The following is an 18,279-nucleotide window of genomic DNA, read 5'->3' as shown; positions in this document are numbered from 1 at the left end:
TCACATTCTCGGTTTTTAGGACTTTTTTTAATGGCTTCATAGACTTCTGTTGTAGGAATGTATTGTTGGATATTTAGGTGGTTTGAAATTTTCATCCCTTTTCAGTAACATAAATATAGCTGTAAGATGATTATTTTAACAGGTTTTAAAGTTGTGCTTTTCTGAGTTTTAACATGCCCTGATAATGTGATCATGTATGTGTAAGTGCTTAGGAAGAGTGTAAAAGAGCTGTTTTAAAAAAAAGAATATTAGATAAACTTATTAGAAGAGTATTTGGTTTGTTAACTAATATTTATACATTATTGGTCTAAAAACATTTTGGCTTATTTGTCATCTCAGTGAGCTGTATTTGCCACATTTTCCCATCTGTTTTTACATATATCAGTTTGGGTAAGGAGGCTGATGTTTAAATAGTTAAGATACTTATTACATATATGTGGTGGTTAAGAGTAGGAGCTCTGGTTTTGAATACCAGCTTCACCTCATAATAGTTACGTGAAATTTAGTTAGGTTTTTTTCTGTGTCATTTTTCTCATTTGTAAAATCAATGATATTGCTAATCAAAGAGTTGTGTTAGGATTAAATGAGTTAAGAAATGTAAACCCAATGACTCTAGTAGTAAATGTTAATTATTATTATGTGACTTGTGTTAGAAAATCAAGTGTTCCCAAATAACAGTTAACTACTGAAATTTTTTTTTATTTTTGACCATTGAGATTTTTATCAGGTAGTGGATCATAATTATTTGATGTGTTTTGTTAGCTAATTTTAGTTAAATTGAATGTGTTGAAATTATTTTTCAAAACAATTTTATTTACTTACACAAAAATAGTAAAAATGACGAGGTAAATGACATGCCTCTCACGTCAAGATATCTGGTCCTGTTAATTGAAAACACATTAAACCATCTATGTTAATTTACTGTTATTGGAAATGTCATTTGTTTTCCATGAGTTTTTTTGAACAGAAAATAACAGGATTCTTGATCAGTGGGTAAAAATTGTATACATGTATTTTTCTTTTTAAACTTTATGGTATTTCAGTAACTTTGATCAGTCTAAACCTGATCAGAGGCTGCAATTTACCCTTTTTACTCAATGTGTCATTGGTAACCGTTCCTTGATACTGTTGATGTTGTGATCCATGCACAGGTGTGGTTTTATTGTGGTTGTAGTTTCTATCGTAATGTTAGAATGGTATATTGTCCCATGTATGTTAGATGACATATCTTTCTTTGGATCTGTGATTGTGATCTTTATAGTTTTTCTCCCCTGAGGTAAATATGCAAGTAACCCACATCTAAATCAATTTAAATTTCTGGGAATATTTTACTATTTTTTTAAAAAGCTTAGAAAGCTGTTTTAAGGATTTTTTTCTTTCATAGTTATGAAAATTAAGTGATTGTGTAAAAGTGAAAATGTACCAACTTTAAGTAGATAGGGTGAAGGAGGGACTGTTGAGTATCATCTGAAAGAAATACAAAGTGGTGAAATGTATGAACAATGTAAGATTATTCTAATCTGTTGAGTTATAAATATTGTGTGGTAAAAGTATTAATGAATTTTGATAACTTTTCTTGTCAAGTGGAAGGAGTGAAGGCCAGCTCAATGGTGAAACAAATACACCTAATGAAGGAAACCAGGCAGGTGATGCAGCTGCCTCTGCCAGGAGCCTCCCAAATGAAGAAATAGTTCAGAAGATAGAGGAAGTACTTTCTGGGGTCTTAGATACAGAACTACGATATAAGCCAGGTAAGCTGGAGATAATCAGCTGTCTCAAAAACTTTAAGATTTTTAAATAATTAACATATTACTTTTTTACTACAGGGTATTTAAAAATGTTCACTAGTTCTAAAACTCAGTAGTTTATGTGTTGAAGACTTTGTAAAGTCTTCTCTGAAAATACAGTTGTACTTGAAACATGAGCATTGATACTTGATTGCTTTGTTGGTGGATTATAACTTTATTTTACTCAGTTTTGTAGTGACTCTCTACCAGGATTTTGAATGTGGGTTTTCCTGGAACAATTGTGTAAATGTCTGTTTTGGAAGATACAGGAGCCTGGACCAAATTTGTAATGATTTTAAAACCCTGGGAGGTTTTATTTTAAAGCCCAAGCTCAGAGATTGCCTTGTTTTTGCATCTATTTGTCTTAAAAGTGCAGGGAATGGAGAGAAATCATTGTTTTGATATTTAGTGTTTTGGGAATTAATTAAATAATTGATGCTTAGAAATGAAAGATTTATGATCAACCACAAAAATAACTATCTTCAGTTTTGGAAATGGGGTGGTATGGCTTTTCATTTTTTATTTGTATTATTTTTTATCTAGGATATGGTAAAAAAACAGATTTCAGTTATATTTAGATTTATGGCTGTAGCAGCTTTTTTTTGAATTATAGCTTAGCTAACTAGCATTAGGTGCAGGATAAATCAGAGAAAATAGTTTTGATTTGGAGTGGATCTTGTCATGTATTAATTCATTTTTCCCATAATTTTAGTGGCCTGGATTTCTGATGAGCTTTTCTGGGATCACTAAAATTTATCTATTTTGATACTGGTATTATAGTTAGTCTAGTTGTCAAGTCGAAAAGCTATTTTTTTTTTCAGATATGCATTGTTCTTAAGTTAAATGTAAAGGGGTATAAGAATTTCTTTTCTGGGGCGCCTGGGTGGCTTAGTTGGTTAAGCGACTGCCTTTGGCTCAGGTCATGATCCTGGAGTCCCAGGATCGAGTCCCACATCGGGCTCCCTGCTCAGCAGGGAGTCTGCTTCTCCCTCTGACCCTCTTCCCTCTCGTGCTCTCTCTCTCTCATTCTCTCTCTTTCAAGTAAATAAATAAAATCTTTAAAAAAAAAAATTTCCTGAAGTGACGTATTTTTTAAGTGGAAACGTTAAGAAGATTATTTTAGTAATCTTAGAAGAGTGTTGAAGGTAAAGGTATTTTTATTAGAATGTAACATGGGTGTGATGAGATAAAATTCAAGATTCGTGTTGATGCTTTACATTAGTTGTTCAGCCCTTTGTGTACTATATAAAAGCAATCACTAGCGTTTGCTGAGGGCTTAGTATGTGCCAGGCATTGTTCAGTGTACTTTGTGTGTCTTTAACTCACTTTGTCCTCTAACTGTAGGAGACTCAGTGTCAGTAATTTCACCAAGTCCATTCTCCTAGTGAGTGGTAATTGATTCAGGATCCAGAAGCAGACCTGTCTGTTCCAGAGCCAGTGTTACTTCCTGTATAAATAGGGTTTATTAAATAGTCATAAAATGATTTAATGTGTATATTTTTATAGGAATTTTAACAATTAGTAATGGGAAATTTTCCTCTGTAAGTGTAGTTTGAAAGTAGTTTGCTGTAATTTGAGAGTTGGAGAAAATAGTTGTAAATAAGTTCAGTAAAACACATTTTAATGTGATTTTCAAGTTTCCGTGATAAACTGAGAACTTGTTTTTAACCCAGACTTTAGTTGTAGAAAGAAATACGGGAAAAGTTTCAATCTTTAGATAATTGGTTTGTAGAAAATAGTTCATTTGGTAACTTTATTTAACTTAACAAGAAACATTACACTATGGTGTCTTAACATGGAATGTAAATTTTGTTTATGTGATTTATTATCTAAGTTTACTTGGGCGAGTGTTTGACAAAATTAATTTTCTTTAATTTCAGAACTGAAGGAGGTCTCCAGAAAAAGTAGATGTGTATCTGTACAAACAGATCCTACTGATGAAATTCCCACCAAAAAGTCAAAGAAGCATAAAAAGCACAAAAATAAAAAGAAGAAAAAGAAGAAAGAAAAGGAAAAAAAGTATAAAAGACAGCCAGAAGAATCTGAATCAAAGGCGAAATCACATCATGATGGGAACATAGATTTAGAATCGGATTCCTTTTTGAAGTTTGATTCTGAACCTTCAACGATGGCACTGGAGCATCCTGTAAGAGCGTTTGGCCTTTTTGAGACCAGTGAATCTCCTGAGGTTGTGTTAGAACCTCCTGTGGTATCAATGGAGATATCAGAGCCACACACTTTAGAAACTCTGAAGCCAGCTACAAAAACTGCAGAACTGTCCGTTGCATCAACATCAGTAATTTCAGTGCAGTCAGAGCAGTCTGTGGCAGTCATGCTGGAACCATCCATGACAAAGATTCTGGATTCCTTTACAACGGCACCAGTGCCTACTACATCAGTAGTGCTAAAGTCACCTGAGTCAGTTGTAACAATGTCAACGGAGTATCAGATGAAGCCTGTGCTGAAATCTTTGGAGACCACACCTCCAGAGCAATCAAAGATCATGTTAGAATTACCAGTAGCAAAAGGGCTAGAGCCATCAGAAACCCTTGTGGTATCGTCCGAGATACCTACTGAGGTACACCCTGAGCCAAGCACATCAACAACAATGGATTTTCCAGAGTCATCTGCAACTGAAGGGTTCAGATTGCCAGAGCAGCCTGTAGAAGTACCATCGGAGATTGCAGATTCATCCATGACAAGACCACAGGAGTTGCTGGAGCTGCCCAAGACCACAGCGTTGGAGCTGCCGGAGTCGTCGGTGGCCTCAGTGATGGAGTTGCCGGGGCCACCTGCGACCTCCAAGCCGGAGTTGCAGGGGCCCCCTGTGACTCCAGTGCTGGAGTTACCTGGGCCCTCTGCTACCCCATTGCCAGAGCTGCCAGGCCCCCTTTCTACCCCAGTGCCTGAGTTGCTAGGGCCCCCTGCGACGGCAGTGCCTGAGTTGCCGGGGCCCTCTGCGACATCAGTGCCACAGTTGTCGCAGGAATTGCCAGGGCTTCCAGCACCATCCGTGGGGTTGGAGCCACCACAGGAGGTACCAGAGCCACCTGTGATGGCACAGGAGTTGCCAGGGCTGCCTGCGGTGACAGCAGCAGTAGAGTTACCAGGGCAGCCTGCGGTAACAGTAGCAATGGAGTTGACCGAACAACCTGTGACGACGTCAGAGTTGGAGCAGCCTATGGGGATGACAACGGTGGAACATCCTGGGCAGCCTGAGGTGACAACGGCAACCGGGTTGCTGGGGCAGCCTGAGGCAGCGATGGTGCTGGAGTTGCCAGGACAGCCAGTGGCAACGACAGCGCTGGAGTTGCCGGGGCAGCCTTCGGTGACTGGGGTGCCAGAGTTGCCAGGGCTGCCTTCGGCAACTAGGGCACTGGAGTTGTCAGGGCAGCCTGTGGCAACTGGGGCACTGGAGTTGCCTGGGCAGCTCATGGCAACTGGGGCACTGGAGTTCTCGGGGCAGTCTGGGGCAGCTGGAGCACTGGAGCTTTTGGGGCAGCCTCTGGCAACAGGGGTGCTGGAGTTGCCAGGGCAGCCTGGGGCACCAGAGTTGCCCGGGCAGCCTGTGGCAACTGTGGCGCTGGAGATCTCTGTTCAGTCTGTGGTGACAACGGAGCTGTCAACGATGACCGTGTCGCAGTCCCTGGAGGTGCCCTCGACGACAGCGCTGGAATCCTATAATACGGTAGCACAGGAGCTGCCTACTACATTAGTGGGGGAGACTTCTGTAACAGTAGGAGTGGATCCCTTGATGGCCCAGGAATCCCATATGTTAGCTTCTAACACCATGGAGACCCATATGTTAGCGTCCAACACCATGGACTCCCAAATGCTAGCGTCCAACACCATGGATTCCCAGATGCTAGCGTCCAACACCATGGATTCCCAGATGTTAGCCTCTAGCACCATGGACTCCCAGATGTTAGCAACTAGCTCCATGGACTCCCAGATGTTAGCAACCAGCTCCATGGACTCCCAGATGTTAGCAACCAGCTCCATGGACTCTCAGATGTTAGCAACCAGCTCCATGGACTCCCAGATGTTAGCAACCAGTTCCATGGACTCTCAGATGTTAGCAACCAGTTCCATGGACTCTCAGATGTTAGCAACCAGCTCCATGGACTCCCAGATGTTAGCAACCAGCACCATGGATTCCCAGATGTTAGCAACCAGCACCATGGATTCCCAGATGTTAGCTACTAGTTCTATGGATTCTCAGATGTTAGCATCAGGCACTATGGACTCTCAGATGTTAGCCTCCGGCACCATGGATGCCCAGATGTTGGCATCTGGTACCATGGATGCCCAGATGTTAGCATCTAGTACCCAAGATTCTGCTATGTTGGGTTCAAAATCTCCTGATCCTTACAGGTTAGCTCAGGATCCTTACAGGTTAGCTCAGGATCCCTATAGGTTAGGTCATGACCCTTACAGGTTAGGTCATGATGCCTACAGGTTAGGGCAAGATCCCTATAGATTAGGTCATGATCCCTACAGACTAACTCCTGATCCTTATAGGATGTCACCTAGACCCTATAGGATAGCACCCAGGTCTTACAGAATAGCCCCCAGGCCATACAGGTTAGCACCAAGACCCCTGATGTTAGCATCTAGACGTTCTATGATGATGTCCTATGCTGCAGAACGTTCCATGATGTCATCTTATGAACGCTCTATGATGTCCTATGAGCGGTCTATGATGTCCCCTATGGCTGAGCGCTCAATGATGTCAGCCTATGAGCGCTCTATGATGTCAGCCTATGAGCGCTCTATGATGTCCCCTATGGCTGAGCGCTCTATGATGTCAGCTTATGAACGCTCTATGATGTCAGCTTACGAGCGCTCCATGATGTCCCCAATGGCTGACCGATCTATGATGTCCATGGGTGCCGACCGGTCTATGATGTCGTCCTACTCTGCTGCTGACCGGTCTATGATGTCATCGTACTCTGCAGCTGACCGATCTATGATGTCATCTTACACTGCTGATCGTTCAATGATGTCTATGGCAGCTGATTCTTACACCGATTCATATACTGATACATATACGGAGGCATATATGGTGCCACCTTTGCCTCCTGAAGAGCCTCCAACAATGCCACCATTGCCACCTGAGGAGCCACCAATGACACCACCATTGCCTCCTGAGGAACCACCAGAGGGTCCAGCATTACCTACTGAGCAGTCAGCATTAACAGCTGAAAACACTTGGCCTACTGAGGTGCCAGCATTACCTCCTGAAGAGTCTGTGTCGCTCTCTGAACCTTCTGTGAGTCAAAATGAGATTTCAGAGCCTTCGGCATTGTCTGCTAATTATTCGGTGTCAGCATCAGATCCTTTGGTGTTAGGATCAGAGGCTGCTGTGACTGTTCCAGAACCACCATTAGAGCCAGAGTCTTCAGTTACAGCAACACCTGTAGAGTCTGCTGTAGTAGCAGAAGAACATCAAGTTGTTCCAGAGAGAGCAGTGACTTACATGGTATCTGAAACTCCCATAATGTCAGCTGAACCAACGGTATTACTATCAGAGTCTTCAGTTATGTCTGAAACAGCAGAGACCTTTGATTCCATGAAAGCTTCAGGACATGTTGCCCCAGAGATGTCTCTGTCTCTCTTGGAGCCAGCTGCAACTAATCCAGAGCAATCACAGAGCACTCTAGAGCTGCCAGCCATGGCTGTTTCAGAGCTTCCAGCTGTGGCTGTCCCAGAGCCACCAACTGGGACTGTTCCAGAGCCCCCAGCTGTGGCAGTCCTGGAGACCCCAGCCATGGCTATCGCAGACCCAACAGCTGTGGCTGTCTCTGACCCAGTAGCTGTGGCTGTTCCAGACCCACCTGCTGAGGCTGTTCCTGAGACCCTGGCCTTGGCCGAGTCAGAGCATGTTACCACTCCTGTGCCAGTTGTTTCTACCCTGGAGCCTGCTGTGCCTGGCCTGGAACCAGCAGTGTCAGTTCTTCAACCTAATGCAGTTGTTTCAGAACCATCTATTTCTGTCCAAGAATCCACTGTGATAATTTCAGCGCCTGCTGTCACTGTCTCAGAGCAGACACAGGTAATACCAACTGAGATGGTTTTAGAGTCTACAACAATGATACTGGAGTCTAGTGTTACAAAAGGAGTGAATTTACTCTCTGGTGATCAAAATCTTGCTCCAGAGATTGGCATACAGGAGATTCCCATGAATTCAGATGAAGAGCCACATGCTGAAGGACACCTGAAGAGCGACCCTTACGAAAGTGAACATGGTACAAATATAGACCTTAATATAAATAATCATTTAGTTGCTGAAGAGGTGGAACATAATACATTAGTGTCTGCTGCCAGCACTGGTGCTGTTGGTGAAATTGGTGAAGGGAATATTTTGTCCATCAATGAGACTAAACAATGCACAGTATTGGATACCTGCTCTAGTGTTAGTGAAGCTGATGGAGGAACTCTATCTTCTGCTGGTCCCCCTGCTCTTGAACCTGATGCAATGGGAACTAGTAAGGGTATTGAATTTGCCACAGCGTCTGCTCTCGGTTCAGTTAGTAATTACGATGTTGAAGTATCGTTAACTACTCAAGATACTGAACATGACATGATAATTTCCACTAGCCCTAGTGGTGGTAGTGAAGCTGACATAGAGGGACCTTTGCCTGCTAAAGACATTCATCTTGATTTAACATCTAATAACTTTATTAGTAAGGATGCAGAAGGACCATTATCTATAAAAGACTGTGACCAGACATTAGCAGTAGCTCTCAGTCCTAAAGAAAGTAGTGGAGAAGATAGAGAAGTACTTCTCCCTACTAAAGAGATACTATCTGACTCAGGATTTTCTGCCAATATTGATGATATTAATGAAGCAGATTTAGTGAGACCGTTACTTCCTAAGGACATGGAACGTCTTACAAGCCTTAGAGCTGGTATTGAAGGACCTTTACTTGCAAGTGAGGTTGAACGTGACAAATCTGCTGCCAGTCCAGTTGTAATCAGTATACCAGAAAGAGCTTCAGAGTCGTCTTCAGAGGAAAAAGATGATTATGAAATTTTTGTAAAAGTTAAGGACACACATGAGAAAAGCAAGAAAAACAAAAACCGAGACAAAGGTGAGAAAGAGAAGAAAAGAGACTCTTCATTAAGATCTCGAAGTAAGCGTTCCAAGTCTTCTGAACACAAATCACGCAAGCGTACCAGTGAATCTCGTTCTAGGGCAAGGAAGAGATCATCTAAGTCCAAGTCTCATCGCTCTCAAACACGTTCAAGGTCCCGTTCAAGACGCAGGAGGAGGAGCAGCAGGTCAAGGTCAAAGTCCAGAGGAAGGCGATCTGTATCAAAAGAGAAGCGTAAAAGATCTCCAAAGCACAGGTCGAAGTCCAGGGAAAGAAAAAGAAAAAGATCAAGTTCCAGGGATAACCGGAAAACAGTTAGAGCTCGCAGTCGCACCCCAAGTCGTCGGAGTCGGAGTCACACTCCAAGTCGTCGAAGAAGATCTAGATCTGTGGGGAGGAGGAGCTTTAGTATTTCCCCAAGCCGCCGCAGCCGCACCCCAAGCCGCCGCAGCCGCACCCCAAGCCGCCGCAGCCGCACCCCAAGCCGCCGCAGCCGCACCCCAAGCCGCCGCAGCCGCACCCCTAGCCGCCGCAGCCGCACCCCTAGCCGCCGGAGAAGATCAAGGTCTGTGGTAAGGAGACGAAGCTTTAGTATCTCACCAGTAAGATTAAGGAGATCACGAACACCCTTGAGAAGAAGGTTTAGCAGATCTCCCATCCGACGTAAACGATCCAGGTCTTCTGAAAGAGGCAGATCACCTAAACGTCTGACAGATTTAAGTAAGTCTTTTTAAAATTTAATGGCACTGTAATAGAGAATGACTTAAGTAATTTTTTTCTGATCTTTAAGTCAAGTGGAATACTTTGGGTTATTGGTTTAGGATAAGTATTTCTGTCTTTAAGTTTCTGTAGTTGACTCCTGGGCAACATGGATTTGAACTGGATGGGTCTACTTATATGTGGATTTTTTTTTTTTTTAAAGATTTTATTTACTTATTTGAGAGAGAATGAGAGAGAGAGCACGAGAGAGAAGAGGGTCAGAGGGAGAAGCAGACTCCCTGCTGAGCAGGGAGCCCGATTCGGGACTCCAGGATCATGACCTGAGCGGAAGGCAGTTGCTTAACCAACTGAGCCACCCAGGCGCCCCATATGTGGATTTTTTTGATAAATAACATAGTAGTAGTATAAATGTATTTTCCTTATGATTTAAAATTTTTTCTTTAACACAAAGCATGTAGTGCATATACAAAATAGGTGTTAATCCGCTGTTTATGTTATCAGTAGTTACCAGTAGACCAGTAGTTAAGTTTTTGGGTAGTCAAAAGTTATATGCAGTTTTCAACTACATAGGGGTCAGCCAGCGCCTTTAACCCTTGTTGTTCAAGGGTCAGTGGTAATTAGATTTGCTTGTGTTTGAAAATTGTGTAGTGATAAGTACATTTATAATTAGAGTTAAAAATACCTGTTTTGGAGTGTATTAGAACCAAGATGTTTTCATACTTGAAAGTTTTAATTTGCTTCAACTATCTTCCTTAACCAAAGATGGAAAGTACAAGTTTAGTTAACGACAAGGCTGGTATGTGCTTGATTGTTTTGGTGTATGTATTCCAATACAGAATCTTGCATATAAGCCTAAAATTAGTCTTTTTTTTTAATAAGTTACATATTTGAAAATGGCAACACAGGGCTGTTAAATCTGTGTGACGATAATTCTGATTGTTATAATGGATAAAGAATGGAAGTGAGTGGGGAATTTTGCATGTAGGGAGTTATTTTTTAGCTGGGTGGCTGATACTAGCAAAACAAAGTTAAATTCCTTAAAATGATTTTTGTATTTTAATAATCTGCCTTTAAAAGTAAAATGCTCTAGTTCTTCTTGATTTAAGAACTGTGCAGGGATGATTAAAACTTGATGGATAGTGCATGACTACCTGCTGGATGATTTATAATTATCTTAGTAGATTGGACATTTCTAGGTCAGGGTTGTCTAAAGAAGGCTCTGATAGAACAATAAGGGAAAATGCATTCAGTTCAACAAAAGTTGAGTTCTTTTTTTATTCATAGAATTACATCTTTGATTACAAGTTGGTAGAAGAGACATGGATAAAATGCATATATGTCTCTCTTATTAATAGTAATCTGCCAAAAAAAATAGAATGTGATGATTACTATAAGTATTGGTATAGGTAAGGCACTTTGGGGAGCACATTGGAAAAATGTTAAATTCTGACTTAAGGCCTATTAGAAGAGTTGGCACTTGAACTTGGGCTTAAAGAGTGATTTAAAATGACAGATTAAAAGGAAAGTAATTTTAAGGGCATCATAATTTTGGAAAATAAAGAGGGCTCTGCCGTGTATATGTGTGAGAGTATGTGGTAGAGTGATTGTTGTATAATTTAGCTATTTTGTATAGTATTTGAATGGGAAGCTAAATGTCAACTTACTAGGGTCATTTACTTAAAAATTCAGCCAAGGAATGATTTGATCACAGTTATATGTTAGGGCAGAAAATTGATGCCTTTAATTTTGTTACCATATAAGATTTTAGATAATACAAAGTGTTAAGCCTATAGGAAAATTGCTTATATTTTTCTTTTTCCAGATAAGGCTCAATTACTTGAAATAGCCAAAGCTAATGCAGCTGCCATGTGTGCTAAGGCTGGTGTTCCTTTACCGCCAAACCTGAAGCCTGCACCTCCACCTACAATAGAAGAGAAAGTTGCTAAAAAGTCAGGAGGAGCTACTATAGAAGAACTAACTGAGGTAAGCTAGACAAAATTTGTTTACATTCTTAAATGGATTATTTCAGTGATGTTGACTCTGGAGCGTGCCAAAACCCGAATTGTGGGCTGAACTGATAATGGCTGGCACCGAGTGGCCAAAACCCGAAATACAGACGTGGCAGCGGCAGAAGCTCTGTTTAGCAGGCCATTATCCGGGATGGCTAAGCTCCGCTAGCTAAAAGTTACTTCCCATTACTTTTGCTTTCCAGTTTTAGAAGCCAAACTGACTGAGGAGTGGGACGGTTCGTTTGAATGGAGGAGGTGTTGAGTGAGCAACACGCAGAAGCTCGCCTACAGTTTCGTTTCCATTCACGACGTGTTCACTGATCGCCACGAGTGTACTGCATATACGCAAAGACACAGACAATCTTCAGAAATGATCTTTTGCCACCGGAGCTTGGAAATTAATGAGAATAGCTGGCCATTGCCTGAAAGGAACTTCTTACGCATCAACATTTCGGGTTTTGGCTGTTTGGTACCAGCCATTGGTGATAATGGCCGGCCATTATCAGTTCTTCCTGCGGTTCGGGTTTTGGCAGTAACATATATTTTAAACACACTTATTTTTGTTTTTAAGAATTTGATCTTTTCAATTGAGGCTTTTTTGGCTTTGTTTTGTTAATATTATTATTTTTATTATTATTATTTTTTTGGGAGGACGCTGAAATATTGCTGCTAGGATCCAGAAATACCACACTGTTTCATATATTGAAACTTGTTATTGGCTAGCCTTATGCCAGCCTGCCACTGTCAATATATTCTGTTCCCCTTGGTTACAAGCTTGGTATATACTCTGTGTTTTTTTGGCCAACTGAGCTTTTTATCCTATTGTAATATTTTCAATTGATGATGGATGTGACAAATTCTGCTTGTATAGACAAGTCCACCCAAATTTATTCTGACCTTTTTATAAAGCCAGGTAATGGAGTCTATTTCTTAGCTTCTTAGGAAGGAATGGACTTTGCTTTATGTGTCAGACCTCATCAGTTAACACTCTCCATCATGCCTTATTTTTCATTCTTGAGTTTTGTTCCTTTAGAGACTCAACCTACAAAACATTTGTGGAGAGACAATTACCATCTAACCCAGTTGCAGAAGTTTAAAATTTTTTATTTTGCCGTGCATTTGGGGGGGGGGTTCATATAGTTTCTTAATCTGTTTTCTCACTTAGATTTATTGCAATATGAATTACAACTTTTTTAATTTAAGGACTTAGTGAAGGCTTCTATTTGCTTATCAAATCTAAGCTCCTTATCTAAAGCCTCGTGAACACTTAGTGTTTCCCTATGTTTTTAAGCCTCATTTTCAGCCCTCTTGTTCTTTCAATAAGTTTCTCACCTTTTTACCACCATCTAACTAGGATGACTCTGTTTTTCTTTTCCTGCCAATCCTTGTTCTTAACTATGAAAATCTGGCTTAGAACTCAAGGAATAGCCCTTGATTATCAAATTCTGCCTGATTCTGTTTTCTCTTACGCTTTTGTTCTTTCAGCACTTATGTACTCAGTTTGTATTATATCAGTTTGCACTTGTTAATTGTGTTGCTCTGTAAAAGCGTTCCTCAGTTATTTCATGTGTATGTAATTCTGTTTCTTCAACTAGATTGTAAGCTCTTTGGGAGCAGGGACCATGTCTTCTATTTTTCTTTCTTTTTTTTTTTTTTGTATTCCCTGGACAGTGCCCAGTACAGTGCTCTGCACATAGTAGGTGCTCAATAAATGTTGTTGACTGACCAGCTAGAGTGTGTTTAAATAATAGCTAATACTCTAAGTTACTTATCTACAACCTATTGTTAATCTGGTTTTATTTCTGAAAGTTGATTTTATGTGGTTTCGATTTTTTTAAAAAATTGCGTTTTATTCCATATAAAGTGTAAGATTTATTTTTTGTTTTTATTTTTTTAAGAAATGCAAACAGATCGCACAGAGTAAAGAAGATGATGATGTAATAGTGAATAAGCCTCATGTTTCGGACGAAGAGGAAGAAGAACCTCCTTTTTATCATCATCCCTTTAAACTCAGTGAACCCAAACCCATTTTTTTCAATCTGAATGTGAGTATTAGTGTTTATGGTTTGATGAAACAGCATAGGGACTATTTAAATAAAATTCAAATGGAATTTAGTGTTTTAATTTTTGGATTAAATGCCATGAGAAATAATGAACAAAACTATTTTCAGATTATGTTGAAAGTCTTTTGAGTTTTAATTAAATACATTATTTTTTAGATTGCTGCAGCAAAGCCAACTCCACCAAAAAGCCAGGTAACATTAACAAAAGAGTTTCCTGTGTCATCTGGATCTCAGCATCGAAAAAAAGAAGCAGATAGTGTTTATGGAGAATGGGTTCCTGTAGAGAAAAATGGTGAAGAAAACAAAGATGATGATAATGTTTTCAGCAGCAATTTGCCCTCTGAGGTAAGTTAAGAGGAATATTGTGTTTTTTGTTTTTTTGTTTTTTAATACCTGAATCTCCCATTTTATTGTTACTTTATATCTGATTTGGATTCTGTTTCACTCTTCTTAGGGCCGGGTTAAACGGCAGGGCCGGGTTAGACGACAGATGAAACAACCCGCAGCTTCTCATTTGACAGTAACTCGATGCAATTCACTTTGTGGAACCAAGCCACAAAGTGAAAAGCATCGAATTGCAGAGAACAGTGTTATCACATCCCTACCCAACATTGGGCCCTCCTTGCACTTATGGGAAGGTAGCCCAAGGTACAACTATTTAGCTTCCCGTTTTGCTTCAAGGCTCTATAGCTCTAGATTTTGGTGGTAGCAAATTTACTGGGTGGAGGGATTGAGCAGAGAGAGGCAGATCCTCAGGTTCAACACAAGAACTGAATTGGAAAAGGTCATTGTAGGCTAATGTGTGAGCATCTTGGATACATAGCCCATTGCCCTTAAATAATGGTTTCTCTGGGTTGTTTGTCAGATAGCCTTTAATTTTAATCATTTTCCCTTCCCTGTGCTACCTTGGCCCTTTGGAATTCTTGTGTTTAACCTAATGCTCAGCCTTGGTACTCCCATTTCCCTTCTCCTTCCCCTCTTTGCTACTATTAAAAGTTGGAGAAGTGGAATTCACACCTTGAAATTTCCATGAGGCTATAGTTGTATCTTGTCAAAATGACGCAGTAATAATGCCAAGTGTCAAGACAACCCCATTAAAATGCTGCCTGATTAAATAATGTGCTGCTAAGTATAGTGCACATGAAAACAGCAAGACTGTATATATATGTAAATATATATATATATCTGTATCTTTGTATGTATCTCTGTATCTGTACCTTTGCTGTATCTTTTAATAAACAGTTTACTTTTATTTAACTTGTTGTGCAAAATCACGCTTGGGGGATCTGGGAGGGTGGAGAATTACTAGGGCGGGGGTGGGAGTTTTGAATGATACCATAGACTAGTTATCACCTCTTGCCCTTGGTTCCAAAGCTCAGACATTTGTCCAAGGACTGGACTAGATAATATGATGCCCTTACAATGTGGGACTTCGTCCCCACTTCTTTTCTTGCAGTTCTGGGATACGTGGGTCAGAGAGACCTGTTCTCTCCAACTCAGATTGCCTTCATTGGCCATATCATCTTAAACTAAACACCTCCATTATTACAAGTAAACAAATCCTGTTGTTTATAAAATCAGAAAGTGAACAGAACCCAAATCAGAAATCTTTTGATAGTATATTTTTTCCCCTGAGCTATTCACAGGTGACATTTTCACAGTGTTTTTTTTTGACCCGTGGCATTTTAAGAGAGAACAAGTTCTGTATGATGAAGCCAGACATGATAATTAGCTAGTGCAACTTACAGTCCCCAGTGATGATTTATATTTACATGGGATTCAGCAGTTAAAGCAAGTTATACTACACCAGTGAGGAAGGGATAGTTGGTTTGGACATTATTTTAATAAAACCAATTGAGTAGCTCGGTTGCTAATCCCCAAATCAGGCTACCTGCACATCTCAAGAGGGAAGGGTTAACTGACATTTGCAAATGACTTAAATCTTGTAGTAGCTGAATATAGATCATGATAAGAGGGCCAAACAGACATACTTAGAAATTCTGATACATACGCTTTTAGTAATTTTTAGATTAAGCATTTAACAGAGTTGGGAAAGACATACGGAGATTATGTGAGAAGACATTTCCAGCTGAGAATATTGAAAAATTCCAAGGGATTACCCTGAGAAAATAAGTGATCATAACTATTTTAACCTTAGTTGAACATGGGAAAAGTGCTTAGTGAATCCTGATGTTTTTTTTTGATTGAGACTTTATGTATATGTATTTATATATTTGAAGTTTAGTACTCTGCCATTTTCAGTCTTAACACTGACAGTGTGGTGCCTTAGTCTTGTCTGTCATCAAAAGCGGTTGTCAGATTTTAAAAGTTGGGGGGAATTATTCCAAAGAAATCCCGGGGGGAAAAGTTGGGTATTCGAATTTTGTATTAAGCAGTCTTTCATGAAAGCCGGAAAAAAAGTTCAGAGGGCTAAAGAAAAGCGGATTTCTCCTATGGGAGGGTATATACAAGTATTTGATATCAGAACTCTTTGAGCTAGTTTCGTAGAAGATCAGACTGAAAAAATATGTAGGTTAACTTTAAGCAGAAACAAATCCCAAAATTTTAGAAGAGGAAAAAGGGTAGGGTTTTGTTTTGCTTTTTAGGTCTCTGTACTTTTACCCAGCAATAGTAGTAAACACCTCGAGGAAATGATCACTTATAAAATGTTCAGTTCTAGTTACTTAGCTGTATCTTGCAAATACATTTGTAAGATTATGTTCTATATACCGATGTTTGTGGAATACTATTGGTGACATTTTATGGGAGCATTGACCCTTTTGATTCCCTGTGAGGGGTTGAAATGAAGGCTTTTATAGAGTAAAAGGAAAATTCTTTCAAATGGTCACTGTTTAATAGTATTTTTTTTTAACTTCCCAAATCTTTTTCATTTTAATAAATATAAATGGAGTTTGTGGTTTTTTAGTTTTAAGCCTAAAACATTTAAGCAAAGATCACAGATTTGATCTCAGCTTTGCTGTAATCCTTAACCCCACTAATTGTCTTGCACATGAGTGCTCTTTGACATAAACGTGAGTGGATAGATGTGGATGGATCAACATAAATCCGTATCTTATGGAATATCAGCTCATCAGACTGTGCCTTACTGCCATAGCATCGTCTTCCTACCCAGAAGCCAGCCAGCAGCATCCTCAGTAAGGAGTGACTACAGAACTTTGACCATATTTGTGTGAATTTGATTCATAAACAGTGAAATCAAAAATGTTGGAAAACGAATATTTAAAAAATTGTCCTTGGGGGCACTCATTCTTGGTAATCAAGTTAGAGGCTTATTGGGTAGAAGATTTAAATGTAATCTTTGACACAAAATTTCCTTGGGTTTACTATTAATCATAAATGTTTATAGAGGTCCAGAGGTGTAGGCAGTGCACCTGGTTGCTTTTACTGAAAAATATTTCCACATCCCAGTGGAGCTACAGTTCTCTGAAGTGTTGTAGAAGTTTTAAATTTATAGTTTAGGAAAGCTCAGTGCTTGGGGTAAGATGTAAATTTTAATTGAAAATTTATCACACGGGTCCTGGCAGTGCTAGAATGGTTAAATACAGCCTTGTTATTCATTCTTTCCTTAGATTTTCCTCGGTGATTAACACTGAATTTCTTTGAACCATTTAGTAGGTTGTCTGTTTGTTTTGTTACTGTAGTTTATTTAGATTAAATGTATGAGTTATACTAGAGAAGTCTATATGATGTAATAAAAAGATTCATAATTCATGGTTTAAAAACCAACACATGACAACTGAGATATTCTGTATTTGTGGCTTTTGTTTTTGTAGTTGTCCTCTTCTTTTCTATATGAACCTCTTTGTAACTTGTTAATTTTTGCTAAGTATTTTAAAATCGTATTTTATATACAGGTCAGATGCATTTTCTTAGTTCCATGTTCTTACAATTAAAAGTTTCCTTTTATACTGTCTTTTAAGATACCTGCAATTATCTTTGTAGAAAATAATTTTCATATTACAGGGCTTATTTTTCTTATCTGACTGACCCCCTCCTAATAATTCCTTTTAACCTTTTTCTGCCATTGACTAAGAAATACCTAAGATAATTGTTATATTTATGTAAATAGTTGGGTTGACAAAAGGGGGAAGTAAATTGACTTAGGATTTTTTTTTTTCTTTTTGACTTAGGGTTTTTTAAATGAGAAAGATACAGAAGGTACACAGTTATAACTTGGGTTATGAAATGCATGTTACATTATGGATTTCATTATTCCTGACACTTTTTTGGATTACGGAAGAAGTGATCTGCTGTGTTGCTGTTGTAGAGAGATGAAATAACTTGGATAGGTTTTTATTAATATGAGAACTGGAATTATAATTCAGAATACTCTTACGTAGATTTTACTTCTTAGAATAAGTTCTAGCCTAAAGGAATTAAACATTTCCCTCCATTATAATACTTAGAATATTACTATAGTATCATAATTAGACTTTAGAAAATCTGTAGTCTATCAGGGGAAACAAAAAAGGCTTGATGACAACTTGACAGTAGTATTCTATGAGATTTAAGATTTCTCCCCCCTTGTTTTTAGAATGGCTTTCTAAAAAGCATCACTTTGGTACCTTTCACATATTCCTAT

The 18,279-nt window shown here is 39.3% G+C and overlaps 1 protein-coding gene across 5 annotated transcripts in view; it reads left to right on the top strand.

The window, feature by feature from the left end:
• Nucleotides 1-18,279, top strand: part of SON (SON DNA and RNA binding protein) — a 32,592-nt gene that overhangs the window by 1,565 nt on the left and 12,748 nt on the right. For 3 of the 5 annotated variants that reach the window (XM_028115402.2, XM_028115412.2, XM_088023998.1), the window contains exons 2-6: nucleotides 1,585-1,751; nucleotides 3,668-9,604; nucleotides 11,427-11,587; nucleotides 13,512-13,658; nucleotides 13,833-14,021. In XM_028115402.2, coding sequence (XP_027971203.2) covers nucleotides 1,585-1,751; nucleotides 3,668-9,604; nucleotides 11,427-11,587; nucleotides 13,512-13,658; nucleotides 13,833-14,021 — 6,601 coding nt within the window. Of the gene's footprint in view, nucleotides 1-1,584; nucleotides 1,752-3,667; nucleotides 9,605-11,426; nucleotides 11,588-11,816; nucleotides 13,342-13,511; nucleotides 13,659-13,832; nucleotides 14,022-14,130; nucleotides 14,934-18,279 lie in introns of those variants that run through there. The other 2 variants (XM_028115424.2, XM_028115433.2) reach the window with 2 other exon arrangements.

Source organism: Eumetopias jubatus, unplaced genomic scaffold, assembly GCF_037043125.1.
Source record: "Eumetopias jubatus isolate StellerSeaLion01/CBP00866 unplaced genomic scaffold, mEumJub1_p1.0 scaffold_1, whole genome shotgun sequence".
Lineage (NCBI taxonomy): Eukaryota > Metazoa > Chordata > Mammalia > Carnivora > Otariidae > Eumetopias > Eumetopias jubatus.
Note: the sequence above shows the minus strand (reverse complement) of the source record. Positions and strands in the feature narration are given on the sequence as shown.